The 14,683-nt window shown below is 40.6% G+C and overlaps 1 protein-coding gene across 2 annotated transcripts; it reads right to left on the bottom strand.

Annotated features, from left to right (window-relative positions):
• Positions 1-1,744: 1,744 nt before the first annotated feature.
• On the bottom strand, positions 1,745-14,219 carry LOC308384920 (uncharacterized protein). 2 transcript variants are annotated; one of them, XM_080863571.1, is made up of 6 exons: positions 13,887-14,219; positions 12,301-12,827; positions 10,711-10,760; positions 10,299-10,432; positions 5,432-5,598; positions 1,745-2,142 (listed from the first exon to the last, which is right to left on the bottom strand). In XM_080863571.1, exons 2-6 carry the CDS (start codon positions 12,784-12,786, stop codon positions 1,972-1,974), a joined length of 1,008 nt encoding a protein of 335 aa, XP_080719697.1. In that variant the 5' UTR covers positions 12,787-12,827; positions 13,887-14,219; the 3' UTR covers positions 1,745-1,971. The 2 variants fall into 2 exon arrangements, with proteins under 2 accessions (XP_080719697.1, XP_080719696.1); XM_080863570.1 differs by having other exon boundaries at positions 12,301-12,856; positions 13,887-14,208.
• Positions 14,220-14,683: the final 464 nt, after the last annotated feature.

The following is a 14,683-nucleotide window of genomic DNA, read 5'->3' as shown; positions in this document are numbered from 1 at the left end:
CCAGGAGTACAGCCTAGCTGTAAAATTAATGTATATTATCCATGTTGTCCACTTGGTCAAAACCCACAACCTAATGTTACTTTTGTTGCTCCTCTCCCAGACACATCTGACCAATAAGCGGACTAAACATTCTCACATAGTTTATGATGACACAATGCAGCTCGTTCTCACCAACTAATTCAGGGCAGAATAAACGAACTAACACATGAAAAGGGCCTTAAATTAAATCAACAAAATTTGAAAAACATGGCAACCCGATCAACTCAACGTAAAGGATTAGAAAATGATTTTAACCCAGAAGGCGTCACGGCTAGAAGATGATCTTGGTATAAAAATGCAGTCAGCAAACAGTTTTTGCAGACTGTGTGCAGCATCACAGCACCTATATCCCATGATACTGATGAGTAGTGCTGGTTATAAAGACTGTTCTGATAAACAAAAATCAGATTCCCTTTGGAGCGGGTGTAACGCTGAGTTGTTTGCAGAGCTTAAATAGTTTTTCAGACTTTTTTGTATATCTCGTGTATTCGCTACGAGGACTCAAAAATGTGATTTAAAAAACACAATATTTCGACCCTCTTGCACTGCACACTAAGGCACAGGCTTATGAACTACTGGCTTTGTTTGTGTCTTATAGACAATGTGTGGGGACACTTTGCTTGAATGGCTGCAGCCACTGCAGTAACATAAAACTGACTGGAACTGTTAAATACCAATTACTTCATAACTGGGTTGATGCTGTTCTCCTCACCTCTTTAATGTGCTTGGTGTGCAGAGGATAGTAGAAAATATATTTGTTCTGTCCAGCTAAATACAAGTTAAAGAAATGTTCCAGCACACCAGAACAAACTGTGAGAGGAAGGTGGAGGAAACCTAAAACATGCAAACTCAATACAGAAACCTCAACTGGGATTCAAACTAAGAACCTCTTTGCTACAAGGCAGGAATAGGAGGAATACAAAGAACATTAAAGACTAAAGCAACTCAAATTTCCTAAAGGCATGAAGCTATTTAAGTCACCAGTCAGTTTATTCAGGTTTCTCACCGTTGCTTTCTGAATATCTCACACTCTGACCTTTCAAGCAAAGAGCTCATTGTTGCTGAACTTGTTTTTCCCCTTTCATGCAGCAGAGGAAACTCTGAGAGTGAGATCTGCTCTCAGCGAAATGTTTGCCTTATGTGTGGAGGTTTTCTGTTAGAGCCAAATGTAGCTGCTTCTTAAAAACTAGTAACAAGTGGTAAAGTTACAATCTTGGACTCAAAAATTGTGTTGGTACAGTATATTAGTATATACACTTACTGGCCACTTTGTATAGCTTGCTGGTATCAGGATGATTGTTCTGAAGGATGAAGCCTTCAGAACTGTCTTACTTCTCCATGGTACAGGGGGCTGAATAATAATAAGATCGTTAACTGTCTTGATAAGTTTATCAAGATTCTTTCCATTTGGAATAATATGAAACTAAAGTAAAATGCTGTTTTCAGATTTTAGAGAGGTCTCCTCTTAAATTGTGATTTTTTTTAACAAGTTAAAATGTCTCACTTGTTGGCGATGCCATCGGTGTAAAAAGACAACCTCACTGTAGCGGTTCAAGTTTAGCACTTCATTATTTTGTATGACGGACAGAAGCTCGCTGGCCGTTTCCAACTGTTTTCAGTCTTAATCCTAAAGTAAGCCAAACCAAATCCCAGCATTGTAACATCACAAACATCTCAGTGAAAACACAATTCCCCAAGTTTTAATTGCAGTAACCAATATTTCTATTTACAGTGTCCAACTATTATTAACATTTGAGCTACGACGTCAGGGAGTGTGTGTGTCGGGGGGGGGGGGGGGGTTAAACTTTGTACACAGCAGCTCGATCTTTTGACAGCACAGTTAGCTTTTATAATTTACAGTTTGAAGGAAGTTGAGCCGTTCCAGAAACCACCAAGCCACCATTCCTTCTCCTGAGTCCAAGTGTGGGGAATCTATTCAGCCTCGTGGAGTAAGGCGAGGTAGACGTCAGACTGGAGGAAGCGTGGGTAACAGTCTGTGTCCAGAAGTGAGTAGATGCGTTTCTGTGCGTGGGACAGAGAGCTACGAGAGGGAGCCTGCAGCAGCTGGATCGTCAGGTCTCTGGTCGTACTGTCCAGATTTACCTGCAATAGGACACAGTGATGGTGCAATAGCCACATAAAGTCAATTCAAATACTATATGGAAAGACAAGCCAAAAAATAAATAGATAAAAATCAGCATCAAAATCGAGTTTGACTTAAGACTATTTGTTTTCTCCTCAGCCTCGATTACCAGGTAGCACAATAATGAGTGCTGTATCATCAACATTGTTCCAGTAGAGACGGTTTGGAATAACTTGAGGTTACTGAAGGAAAACCAGCCAACAAATGCTCAAAGTCTCCAGGTGAAGAGTTCATGAAGATGGTGGAAAGAATGAGGAGCATGCAAAGCTGATAATGAACAAAGTTCCCTTAAACAGATAATTATTAGCATGCGTCTGTGACAAAGAAATGTATAGAACTTATGCAAGCTTTACAGATAACCTCACATCCTCAGAATTCCTTCTGCAGCTTTACATCTGCCAAGATCAGTGAGTGTCACAGTACAACAGTGCATGATTTCGGTGTGTGAATACTCCCAGAACAGAGGAGCACTTTCCGAATTATGTTGACATGGCACTGTGATCGTGTTTGTTTTATTCATTTTTCCACCTCAGAATTGAGCTTCAGGGCCCTGTTTCAGGAAGCCGGTTTAGTGGAAAAACTGAGTAAGTATACCCTGAGTTAACGAAAACTCTGGGTTTTCGGTTTCACAAAGCGAGTTCAGATGAAGCCTCAGTGAGTTACTATGACGACACACTCCGTGAAGCTAACCTGCCCCCTAGCAGGTTTACTACAACTAACCCTGACTGTCTCCGCCCCTTTGTCGGAAACCTGACAGTAGGAAGTGTCGGACATGGCGTGCCCCTTCCTTGAAGAGCCAGTAGATCGTGAAGCCCAAATTCTCTGCAGAGCTCTCCGCCGGGAGAGAGTGATTAGAGCGCGTTCGGACATTTTATCATTTCCTGATGATTTTCTGTGTGAACGTTACCGTTTTTCAGCACAATCTATAATTCATTTGAATAACATCCTCAGGCCTAATATTGCTCATGTGACACATCGCGGACATTCTCTCAGTTCTGTACATATTATTTGTATCGCACTTCGGTTTTTTGCAAACGGGAGCTTTCTGTATAATATTGGTGACGCTGAGCACGTTTCCAAGGCTACCGTCTGTCGGGCAGTCAGGAATGTTACAGTTGCACTGAAACGTCTCCTGCACTCGTTTGTGGTGTTCCCCGGTCATAGACCCACAAGATTTATCAAAGAGGGATGCCACAAAATTGCAGGTATCAGGATGAACAAAACTTAATTCATGATGTGGTGATACTTGAACTACTACTTAAATTTTACATTTATGTTCACGGTTCCCAGGCGTGATTGGCTGTATAGATGGCACTCACATTCCAATCATTGCTCCTTCAGTAAATGAAGGAGACTATGTGAACAGGAAGTCTTTCCACAGCATTAATGTACAGGTACATAGTTCCCTGTAGCATTTCAAACTAACAAATTATTTCATTATAGTAATGGATGCTAATTCGTGTTCTCTGCACTGTGAAGATCATATGTGATGCTGCCAACATTATCACAAATGTGGAAGCCAAGTGGCCAGGCTCTGTGAGTGGTGGTGGTGGAGGACCCCCACCTGTTTTTCGGGCCTCCGCTTTTTTTCTGTTGGCTATAACGGGTCACATTTGAGCATACAGAGTAAGCAAATATGTACTTGTAATGTGCTCAGATAATTTCAATAAGTGCTTACAGAGGGGAAATTAATGTAGCCTTTAACTGCAATTGATTTACATGGGACAAACAGACCAAGCACTATGGCTCATAATACAATTACACCTTACCTGTTTGGACTATATTTTTATATTTCATTTTTACTTGCTGCCAGGAACGTTTGGGGCCTGTTGGGTTGCACCTGCGCTCAAATCACGTCACAAAATAAAATGTATGAAATACAAAATAAAATAACATATAATAAAATAACGTGTTAAATGGGTGGAAATCCCTAGATCAATGTTTAAATTAACACTCACGCATTGACTCTGTCGGCTATGTTTTGCCATGCATGCTCTCTTTCTTTTGCAGCTGAGGCTGTGTTACTTTTTTTCTGCAAAATTTGCATGTTATCGGCATATGCTGCCATCAGAATTTCGGCCTCAAGCGCTGTAAAATACATTGACCGCGCCTTCTTTCCCTCCGTCTCCATGGTGACTCGCTTAATCTGTGCTCCACTAATCAGGGCTTTATGTATCCTCGTGCGCGCGTTTAACTTGGGGTTAAAGCAACTCCGTGTTGACTGAACTACTTGTTATCAGCCTTTCTGAAACCGAATATTCCGAGTTGGACAGTTCGGGGTTACTCAACCCTGAGTATCGTTTTTCACTCTGAGTTTTCTAAACCGGCTTCCTGAAATAGAGCCCAGTACAGACTTGATGCGTTTGGGTTTTCCAAATCTGCTGCTAGCACATGTTAACTTACAAGATTTCATTCATAGTTATGAACACAAAAGGAAGCTGCTTTGTAGCTTATGCTCCTTTTACTTTGTTAACACTGTTTCTTTGTTCTTCAGTGTAGAAATGTCCAAATTTTTGACGATATGGTGGGCTACAACTTCTTGGGCTTTGCAGATAACCTTTATCTTGTAGTGGTTCGGTGTTAAGTCATGTCATTTAGGTCTTCCTACTTTTTCAGTGAGTATTCTTGGAGCTCGCCAACATAAAGCACAGTTTGATTCCTGGACAGTCGTCTTTCCGTTAATAAACTTTAATAAGTGCAGTTCTCTTCTTCCTGGCATAAAAACCTTCAACTAGACAGAAAAGATCCGTTTGTTAAAGTTCCAGTGCTAATGCTAAATTAATGGCATCCCCTGAATCACATCAAAAGTCATACTGTTCACACTCATACTGACATTTTACTTTTGGACTTGCTATAGCTGCAGTATAAGACAGTGGAGCTGGACTCCTGGGAAACAAGGGACCTACTGGAGAAGCAAATGAATATTTTTTTTCTCCACAGTATTTGGTACTTTAAGTTCAGCTACTGTCACACATATAATCTCATGCTGTGGGGAAATGTCTCTATTAGTGGAAGAAAGAAAAAAAACAAAAACAACAGCTCCACATGAAAGCAGCTATTGATGGAACGCTATAACGTCAAATCTGAACCACCCACACAAGCTTCTTGATAACACAGAGAGACTCTGAGCAGTAAAACAGTTGGCAATGCAGAAAGAGGAAAAAATAAACAGGACTTGAATTACAATTCCTGTTCCAAGAAGACAGGCTGCCCAGTGCAACCAGTAAGACTGAGTATGAACATGTGTACCTCCCGGGGGGCTCCTGGCTGGATATAGGTTGCGCAGATGTCTTTGGCTCTCCTTTGCAGGCTGAAGTTGGTGGACGAATGTTTGTACCGCTCACAGGCTTGATAGAACTGCAGGTTCTCCTCGCTGAACTCAGAGCGCAGGAATGCTCCAAATACTGAAACACCAGCTGCCAGGAAGAGGACGACAAGTGAGCCTTAGCACAACATCAATTTATGTATCTTATAGCACAGAACACAGAAACACTTTATCATGCCTGAAAGGAAGACTAGAGAAAGCAACCTAGCTCTACTCTTTTTCCATGTGAACGTCCTACTGAAGGTTAGAAATGTCATGAACATACCACATGATCTCTTTGATTTCTGGCATGGTCAAATGTGATGTCTTGTTATTCCTCCCTACCATCGAGAGGATCGTACCACTTATACAAACTCATTAACTGCTAGATGGGGTTTATAATGGCTTCTAAACAGCTGTTCACTTTTCCCCCCCTTTTGTCATTTAAAGACAACAGATAAACACTAGTTAAATGCGGGATCTGGGTCTGCTGCTAAGAGCCACTGGATTTCTTTCACTCGCAGCTCCAGCTAGAACAACGGCTTTATACTTATTAACATTTTTCCATTACAACCTAAAAATGGTAATAATACCTTTACATTTATAATAAATGGTGAACATGACCACTGACTGAGTCCCTTGTGGTCATTTGCTATGACGTGCACTAAGACTAGAGTTCTGTTATTGTCAGGAGTCAACTTTTTATTTTATTCTTTTCAACATTTAATTGTTAATTATGGTAAAATATTAATTATAAACAATGACTGTGGTGAGTCAATTTGAAGTAATAGTGTTCAACTTTGAACAAGCTGGGGGACACGGAGGAGACGTTTTAAAAGCAAGATGATAATCTGACATTTAGACATTTTTGTGACGCAACCTGACATCATCTCTTTTCTTTTAATCACAGCAGGACTCAGACTGCATGGATCAGTTATGTTAGCTTTGCAGATTTTATTTTATTTTTTCTGATAGCATGCTCACTTTTGATCTGCCTGAATAGGCTTTGCATAGAACTTATCCAGTTACCACAAAAGTTCTCCTTTAGAAGTAGTATGCTGATCACATTACTGGCACAACCTTCCTTTGTATAATGTACACAAAGACATCGCCCAAGGCTGAAACCCTGAATAATTTAGTCACGTCTATAGTTTTGTCAGACTGGGTAGTGCACATGATGACGAGGAAACTGACGTGACAAGAGAAAACAATGAATGGAAACATTCTGTGGCATTCAGAATATGCTGCAAATGCATCGGTGTTATCAAAGGGCTTCATCGGGACATGCCCTGCTTTTCTTGAATGGGTGAAAACGATAGACGACACCAGCACAAAGCATACTACCAAGAAACAGGATTCAGGAGCTTGTACACGCTTCCCCTTCACGCACCGTTAAACCCAGAACCCTTGTTAATATCAAGGAAGTCAAACATTCTCAAGCCTTTACACAGCTGTGATTTATAACCGTCTTGGTGTTTACTATCTATTCTATTCAAAGAAGCAGCAGGGGTAGGGTAAGTGCTGCACTTTTAGCAGCACAGAGGGGTCACTGACGTCAGACCAGATGTCGACATCGATTCAGCTTAAAAACTTGAGAAACATGTGATTTTTTTTGTTGCGCAAACATGTCTTCAAGGCAGAAGTTGTGAGACACTGAAATGTCACAGGATAGGATTCAGGTCAGAATCTCACAAACAGTAAGGACATTAAAGTAAATGACCTTTTACACTCAAGTGCAAAAGCTAAAGTATCTTTCTCAGTGTCAGGTTATCCTGCTGCAATTTGAAGTATATAAAGAAAATACTTTCTTATTGTATTTCTTTGAATCTGAACACAATTCTTTTATTTTTCCAGAGTTTACATTATTAGTACCTGTTAAACAAGAATGCAATAAATGGCAACTCCCACAGCTGCACTGTCATCCTGAAAATGATTACTGCAAGGGTTCAATTGTGAATGACGGAAAACAAATCACCTTTGTGATCCAGGGAAGCAGTGCATTATTTAATTTAAGCAAAGTGTAATCTCTGATATGTAAATGAAGTAACAGGAGTATTGCTGGTGTCCTCAAACCAAGCAGCCCCCATAAAAGAAAAAAGAATGGATATAACAATCAAAACTTATTTCTCCAAAATACAGGCACTCAAAGTAGGTTTGGAGGAATAATAAAGCGGCTTTATTTTAATTCACTCGTACGCGTCTTTCTATGCTGTTAACCATGAAATGAAAATGACACAGTGGTTTCATGAGGTGTTGTAGATGATTAAATTAAAGGGTCATTTTAGCACCTTGTTAGGTGGTTGCTAGGCAACATGACAACATTATAATTATGTTTAATTCAGCCTTTGTGGATATAAATGAAAAGTTATTGTCATGACATTAGGATGCTTTTGCGAGGCGTCACAGGTCATAAAAGCCAATTGCTAGATGGTTGCTAAGTAACATGGTGACATATCTGACACAGATAAAAATCTCCAGCAGACTAAAATGTACCTGTGTGGAAAGTTTGGTTGCTCATTTGCCAACGAGCAGGTGGCCTTTTATTACTTTTCCCAATCCTACCTGGAATCTCTGATCCATTTTGCTTTAACCGTATTATTTGCTGTGTGTTCTTCCCTTCCCAAATCCTCTGTATTCTCCCAAATCCAATCATTACCTTATATAGAGTCTAAAAACATAGCAAAGAAAAAAAACTAAATTAACACCATAATGTTAAGTTACACAGCTCTTAATGAAAGAAATGCAAGTTGAAAATCTGTTTTCGTCATGTCGTGTGCGTAATTCAAGGTCACAGGAAATTAAAATAGCCAGGCCTTTAAGGGCTGGATTCAAAGTCACACCAAAAATTAAATATTATTCAAGTGTTCCCTTAACTTTAACTATAACTTTGGGGGGGGGGGGGGGGGGGGGGGGTGTCTAGGGCAGCGGTCCCCAACCCCCAGGCTGAGTTGAGGCTCGGGTGAGAAATTTATGGTTTTCAGGTTTTTTTATCCTTAACTCAGTTTCCTGGGTCTTTTCCCGTGTTGTAGTTGTGTTTCTTGTTTCTTATTTTGAAAGAAATATTTACGCGTTACCATAGCAACCAGAGAGCATTAAGGGGCAGGGATGTTACTCTCAATGTTGTTGGCGCATTTCAGGACGACGCTGCTAATAAAGTTGCACAATTACACAGTGACTTCGCGTTTATTATTATTATATTTAGAAAACACCACAGTTTGTGTCTTGGTCGTATCAATTTATTTTGTTGTATTTTTCCACTACGGTCCATGAAAACATTGTCTGACATTAAACTGGTCCGTGGGCGTCGACTCTAACTTGTAGTGGAACTAAAAATGTCACGTCCGTCCTCAAGTAAGACGTGCAGCACAAGTTATGGAGAAAGCAAACATGCACGACGACTGTCAGTGTCCTATCAGGGCGATGTGGTCATCTGACTTGAATGTCTCCCCAGTGCAGGAGTGATGTGTAAGTCTGACAGCAGGGCCAAAAGAAAGATCTGCAGGTCACCAAGAATTTGGGGATTCAACCTCTGGAGTATAAATGAAACTCTGGTGACCATTCAGATGGCGAGATTTCCCCCAACACTTCTTTTCCCACTGGGAATTCTTTTTCATTGGCTACTCCAGCATTTCCTCTTTCCCGCACTGCCAAAATTATTTTCATTAATTTCTGACATCAGATATCCTTCTAACGACTTTCCTCAGTGTCCTTCAGTCCCGCTTCAGTCTGTCTGTCACACCTGATCAACAACTTGTCCCTAATGATTTTTCCATGTATTAACTTTAAGAGTTCATCTTCTCTCTGCTGGCTCTACTCCAACAGTGTATAGACTCCAGAGGATTTTACCCAACTCCAGTCTTCATTTTAAATGCATAACATCCTGGTTTGCTTTCAGAACTCTGAAACAAGGAACTTCTGAGTACAAGGAAAACCACTGAGGCAGCATCTTGGCTGACCCTAAGTTAAGGAAATAAAATAGGCAGCGTAATTGGATAAAACCAACTGAAATAAAAAATACTTAATGAGCTGTGTTTCATCTGAAAAACTATATAAATGGTAAATGGACGAGATCGGGCGTGCTCAGGGCTTGTTAGATTGTCCACCCACTTTTACTTCTTCTTTAAAAAAAATTAAATAATAATAAAAAAATAACATTTAATTCCCTGTACTTATGACCTGTAAGTAAGAATTTGTGCTGTTCTTTTTTTTTTTTAAATATAGCTGGTTTTCTATTCTACTTGGGCACCCAAAGCATTTTATACAGCATGGCTCATTAACCTATTCACACACACACAAACCTATTCACACACACACACACACACACAATTTATTTTCTGCACCTAAGTGCTTTCTATCCAACTTTCACACACTCTAGCATCTATTATATATTGTACATATATTTATTAGTTTCAGATGTAGCCATTATTGTATTTTGCACAACTCTGTTGCTTGTGAAGCTCGCACACAAGAATTTCACTCACATGTGCTGTACCAATGTACCTGCACATGTGATGTGACAATAAAAGTGATTTGATTTGATTTATAGTGGGTGGAGGAGACTGATGAACACAGAGTGGGATGCATGCACTATGGTGTGGATGTCAAGGATACTTTGGCATGCAGATCAAATCACCAACCCTCTGATTAGTAGAAGACACGCACTTCCTTCTGTGCTTCAGCCATCCCCCTAAAGACATTTCTTTCTATTCCTCTAAATTAAAAGGAATACAAGTTCAGCAATTTACAGTCAGAATGTTTTCTGCTTAAAATGTCAAGTATCAGACCCAAAACTCAGAAAAAAGCAGGACTTACTTGGACTTCCCAGCAGGACATTTAAGGACTCGGCCCATTTTTCCAGCTCATCTCGATTATAATTCCTCTTCCTACTGTGACCCACTTGACTCCACTGATGCATGAATACAAGGCGAGACCTTCTCTCTTTACCACTATGATACAGGACAAGATGGTAACAGAGAGAGTCAAGGTGTGTCAGAGGAGATGGTAGCAAAGATAACGCTGTCATTGAAATAAACATCAGATCAAACCTTCACATTCTTATAACATTAAGATAAGTACCGACTCACTTTCAGAATCAGAGAGACCCTGAAAGTGACTCTAAGATAAAAAAATAAATAAATTTGAAGGAAAAAAAAAAAAAAAAAAGGGGGGGTGGGGGGGTTATTTCTACATTTACCAGAACTAACAAAATAAACCATGTTCTCACCTGTCTTTTTGTTCTGTGTTGGCCAGGTTGGAGTTTGACGAATGAGGACTCTGAAACAGGAACCACACAGTAAACTGAAGTTAACCTTTTTCATCATTTGTTGAAAGTTGTTCCAGACCTCAGCAGCTTTAAACAGCTCGACTGAACAACAGTGACTGTTTAGAGGCCGTAAACAGAAAAAGACTGAAGCTAAAACAGAAGACGCGCATATCTGATGCACACAAAACAGTTTTGTCTTATTTTCAATTCTTTAGTCATTTCACACTAAAGCAGCCTGTGTGGTTTGGATTAAAATATCTCAAAATAAAATATATATTGTTGCACTACTCAATATCCTACTTCCAGTCAACACTAATTATTACAGGAGACCTTTCTTTTTTCCAAAAAGTCTACTTAAGGCAGACCCAATTAAAGGTATCATTTCAGTTTTATTTATGCAGCACCAAATCACCAAACAGTCGCCTCAAGGTGCTTAATATATTGTTTATTTGCAGTAACTCATAGAAAAACCCAGCAATCAAATGACACCCTTTGAGCACAGCCGTGTACTTCTACTATAATCTCCACTTGTCTGTTAACATATAGCATCTAGTGTCAGGAAAGTTCCAGCACTGCAGTAGCAAATTATGCATTTTAATTAAAAGAAAATTAGTGATGCCTGACAAATTGAGTGTTTCTGTATTTGTTTCATTGAGTTTACAGTTCAGTTATTCAAATTCAGTTTTATCTACCTTCATGTACAAACAGAAAACCCCATGAGTGAAAAACTGGACCCATGTGGGTTGTTTTTAAATGCAAATTCATAAAGAATGAAGAGCAGCATTGAGCACGAGGGAGTAAGTAAACTAAATAGACAATAGATATCCAGAAGATGTTCCATTTGAACAGTTGAGCCATGATCATAATGATGCCAAACAGAATGGAGAGACTACGTGCATGTGACCACAGCCATCTACTGCACCAGCTTACACAGATCCTACAGCAGATTGGGAATTTGGGACACTCATTAGAGACAGTCTCGATTATTTTCCAAGACTTTTATTTCCTCGTACTTTTCTATCATACTGAATTTATGGGAAAAAGGGAATTTCAGACAACAGCTGTACTATTCAGCTGCTATTGCTATGTTTCTGCTGACCATGTAAACAACTTGCTGTTTGCTAACATTTCAGTGTGTACATTGTGATATTTCTGAACACCACAGCTGCTTATTTGAAATGTATAACTCTCTAAAGTGACAGTTTGACTTAAGCCATCCTGTCACTTATAAGCCTCTCCAAGTGAAAAACAGGCTCAAAGTTACTAAAGTGTTTAAACCTTGTAAGGCATTGTGCACGTCCCCTCGTGGCACCAGGACACGTGAAAAGGATCATTTGTGTTCTGTAGGCTGGAAAACGCTGCAATTAGCCAGTTAGACTGGGATATGAGGAGTTTAGAGGATGGGTAAATGTACAGTTTGGGGGTTTTGAAGGTGGCCGTGCTTTTCTTCCTCTAAAAATCTACAACAACATTTAGAGGGTGTAATCTGTTAAACTACCAGCTGCACGAAAACACAGCATAGAAACAAAATAGAAATGTCATTTACTGCACCTGTGCGAAAAGACTCTTGAGGTGCAGCTTAGCAGCTGTCAGTCTGTCTCTCTGTTGGTGTCTGTGCTCCATCTTAAAGGAGCTGGAAGAGGACGAAGGCGACGATGGAGGCAGATCGGCTTTCTCCATGCTCTCAGTGCTGCCCTGCACAGCTGGGGCCAGCTGACTGTCACTATAAGCCCTGCTGCCTTGACTGATGAGACAGCCTCTGAGCTGGCTCTTTTCCAGTTTACTCAGCTCGCACAGGTTCTCTGCACTCACGCTGTGCTCCCGAGTCAGCTCATTCTTCGTCATCTCACCCGGACTCTCCGTGGGCTCCTGGATGATGGGAGTCAGGCGACCTGATTTCCCAGCCAGCTCATCATCCTGCAAGTGAAGTGTGCAGGTGCCAGACTCGTGGTCTTGTCCAGAATTCTTCAGTGCCACTTTTTTCCATGTCGGAAAATCAAGATCAAGGAGGGAACCCTCAGAGCTGAATCTACGCATCGCAGCTGTATTAGAAGTGATGAAGAATGGAAAAGGAGGTACTGCAAAAAAGAAAGTAAAGCAGTAAAAGCTAGAAATAAGTAAAAAGGGGCACAAAGGGATCAGACCAGAAATGAAGCACAGAAATATGTGGGGGAAGAGTAGGGTTGGGGGAAAGGTGATAAAATTGGACAATTAGAAAAAAAAAGGCTCACACAGGCAACTCTCCTTATTTCTACTATGAATGGCTGTCTGACACCAGGACACTGGGAGAGGAACCTTCTGGCTCTACTGGTTAAATGTAGGGTCCTCTGGGCACTGGCCATGTTTCAGGCCACTGCATAATTAGCCAATTAGATTGGGAATCTGAGGAGTTTGGAAGACAAGCAAATGTGCCTCAAAACAGTCCTAAACTGTTTCTCTGGGAAACATAGTGGAGGTCCATTTAGCAGAGACAGACTTCCCTCATCAAAATGTATAGATGCTCTTCATAAAATATTCACATCCAGTGAATATTAATTCAAAAGGTTTAGGGATTTAGAGGCATAAATAATGCCTATAGGCTGGAGAACAAGAAAACCCAAAGAGTAATTTCATTTTTATTTCCTTCTCACAAATCTGGAACTATTATAAAAGCTGCAATGTAGTCTCAGGAGTCTCGCTTCAATTTAAAGGAAGTCTCTTTTTCTTATCCTAATACTTTTAGTGTTTAACTACTCTTTGGTCTATTCTGCACAACCGCAAATAAAGCAAGTCAAGTGTTTCTGACCATTAAAAGTATAACCAGGCGGTATAGAAGTCATATAAAAACAGTCTTATACACATGTACGGCAGACAAACTCACATTTGTCAATAATTAATTTCCACATTTCTGACTTGGCAACATTTCCTAGAACTGAGGTTTGGTCTTTTTCCAGTTCAAATTGTCCATGAATATTAACTTAACGAACTTTATCGCTGGTTTTTATCTTCCACTGCAATGCTGCTATTGTACTGTTTCATACTGAGACGTAATGCCATGCAGCTTCCCAGACCTTTGCTCAGCACAGCTCTGGGAAAAACGACAGCTGATTGATATTTGAAATCGTTAAGGAGTGCCGGGGCTCTGTCAGTGTACTTACCTCTTCCTCGAGAATCTTAAGCTCTCTCCATGGCCAAAAGCAAAAATCCTCCAGATCTCAAGGGGAAAATGTCCATGAACTGACGAGTCCGGCTTTAAGCTTTGCAGATTTCAGGTGTCCGGGAGAACGCGAAATCAACTTCCGACGTTCCTGCTGCGACAGCCCTCCCAGATCTGTTCTTGACTCAGATCCTTCTGCAACACAGTCAAGTGCTCACCGACAGAAAAGTCTTGGGGAGAGCACAACAAGTTCCATAAAGTTTTCTTACACGACACAGTGCGTGCTCCTCCTCACGGCTGCGGCTGCCACACCTTCAGTCCTGCCTCAACTTGTCCGTCACACTTTATCAGAGGAGGGAGCTGCCGAGGTGCAGCTGAGACAAGTCAGCCAAATGTCATCTCAAACAACTTTGCTAAGGAAGAGCGTTTGAAAAGGTTAAGACGCTGAAAATGATCCGTAGAAGCCTCCGGGATTCTGTATTTTACGCCACGCGGCGTAAACCTCTGTTTCAAATAAACAAGCCGCATTTTAAAAAACAAAAAAACGGGCGATTCAAACGCATCTGTGTCAAGTAACAACGAAAGGATCTGGCTCAGTGAAAGGACCAAGTAAGAAGAAACCCTGTTGTTAATAAATTATATGATTTCTTTCGCACTTTAATTAAGCTCCAGTCACGCAGTCAGAAGAAGAAAGGCGGACCATACGTCCATCATTGGATTTGCATTGCTATAAAATGATTTGGCCCGAATGACGCAAATATCTAAACAATCACGATGACCTGCTCAAGCTCAAACCGA

This window comes from Rhamphochromis sp. 'chilingali' (genome assembly GCF_963969265.1).
Source record: "Rhamphochromis sp. 'chilingali' genome assembly, chromosome: 17".
Lineage (NCBI taxonomy): Eukaryota > Metazoa > Chordata > Actinopteri > Cichliformes > Cichlidae > Rhamphochromis > Rhamphochromis sp. 'chilingali'.
Note: the sequence above shows the minus strand (reverse complement) of the source record. Positions and strands in the feature narration are given on the sequence as shown.

What these genes read in the sequence shown, in the direction of transcription:
- LOC308384920 (XM_080863571.1), bottom strand. Translation starts at nt 12,786, where the DNA reads ATGCGTAGATTCAGCTCTGAGGGTTCCCTCCTTGATCTTGATTTTCCG. An exon ending in TCAAGAGTCTTTTCGCACAG is followed by an intron (nt 10,761 to 12,300) that starts GTGCAGTAAATG and finishes TTCCTGTTTCAG; the next exon opens with AGTCCTCATTCGTCAAACTC. An exon ending in AACACAGAACAAAAAGACAG is followed by an intron (nt 10,433 to 10,710) that starts GTGAGAACATGG and finishes CCTGTATCATAG; the next exon opens with TGGTAAAGAGAGAAGGTCTC.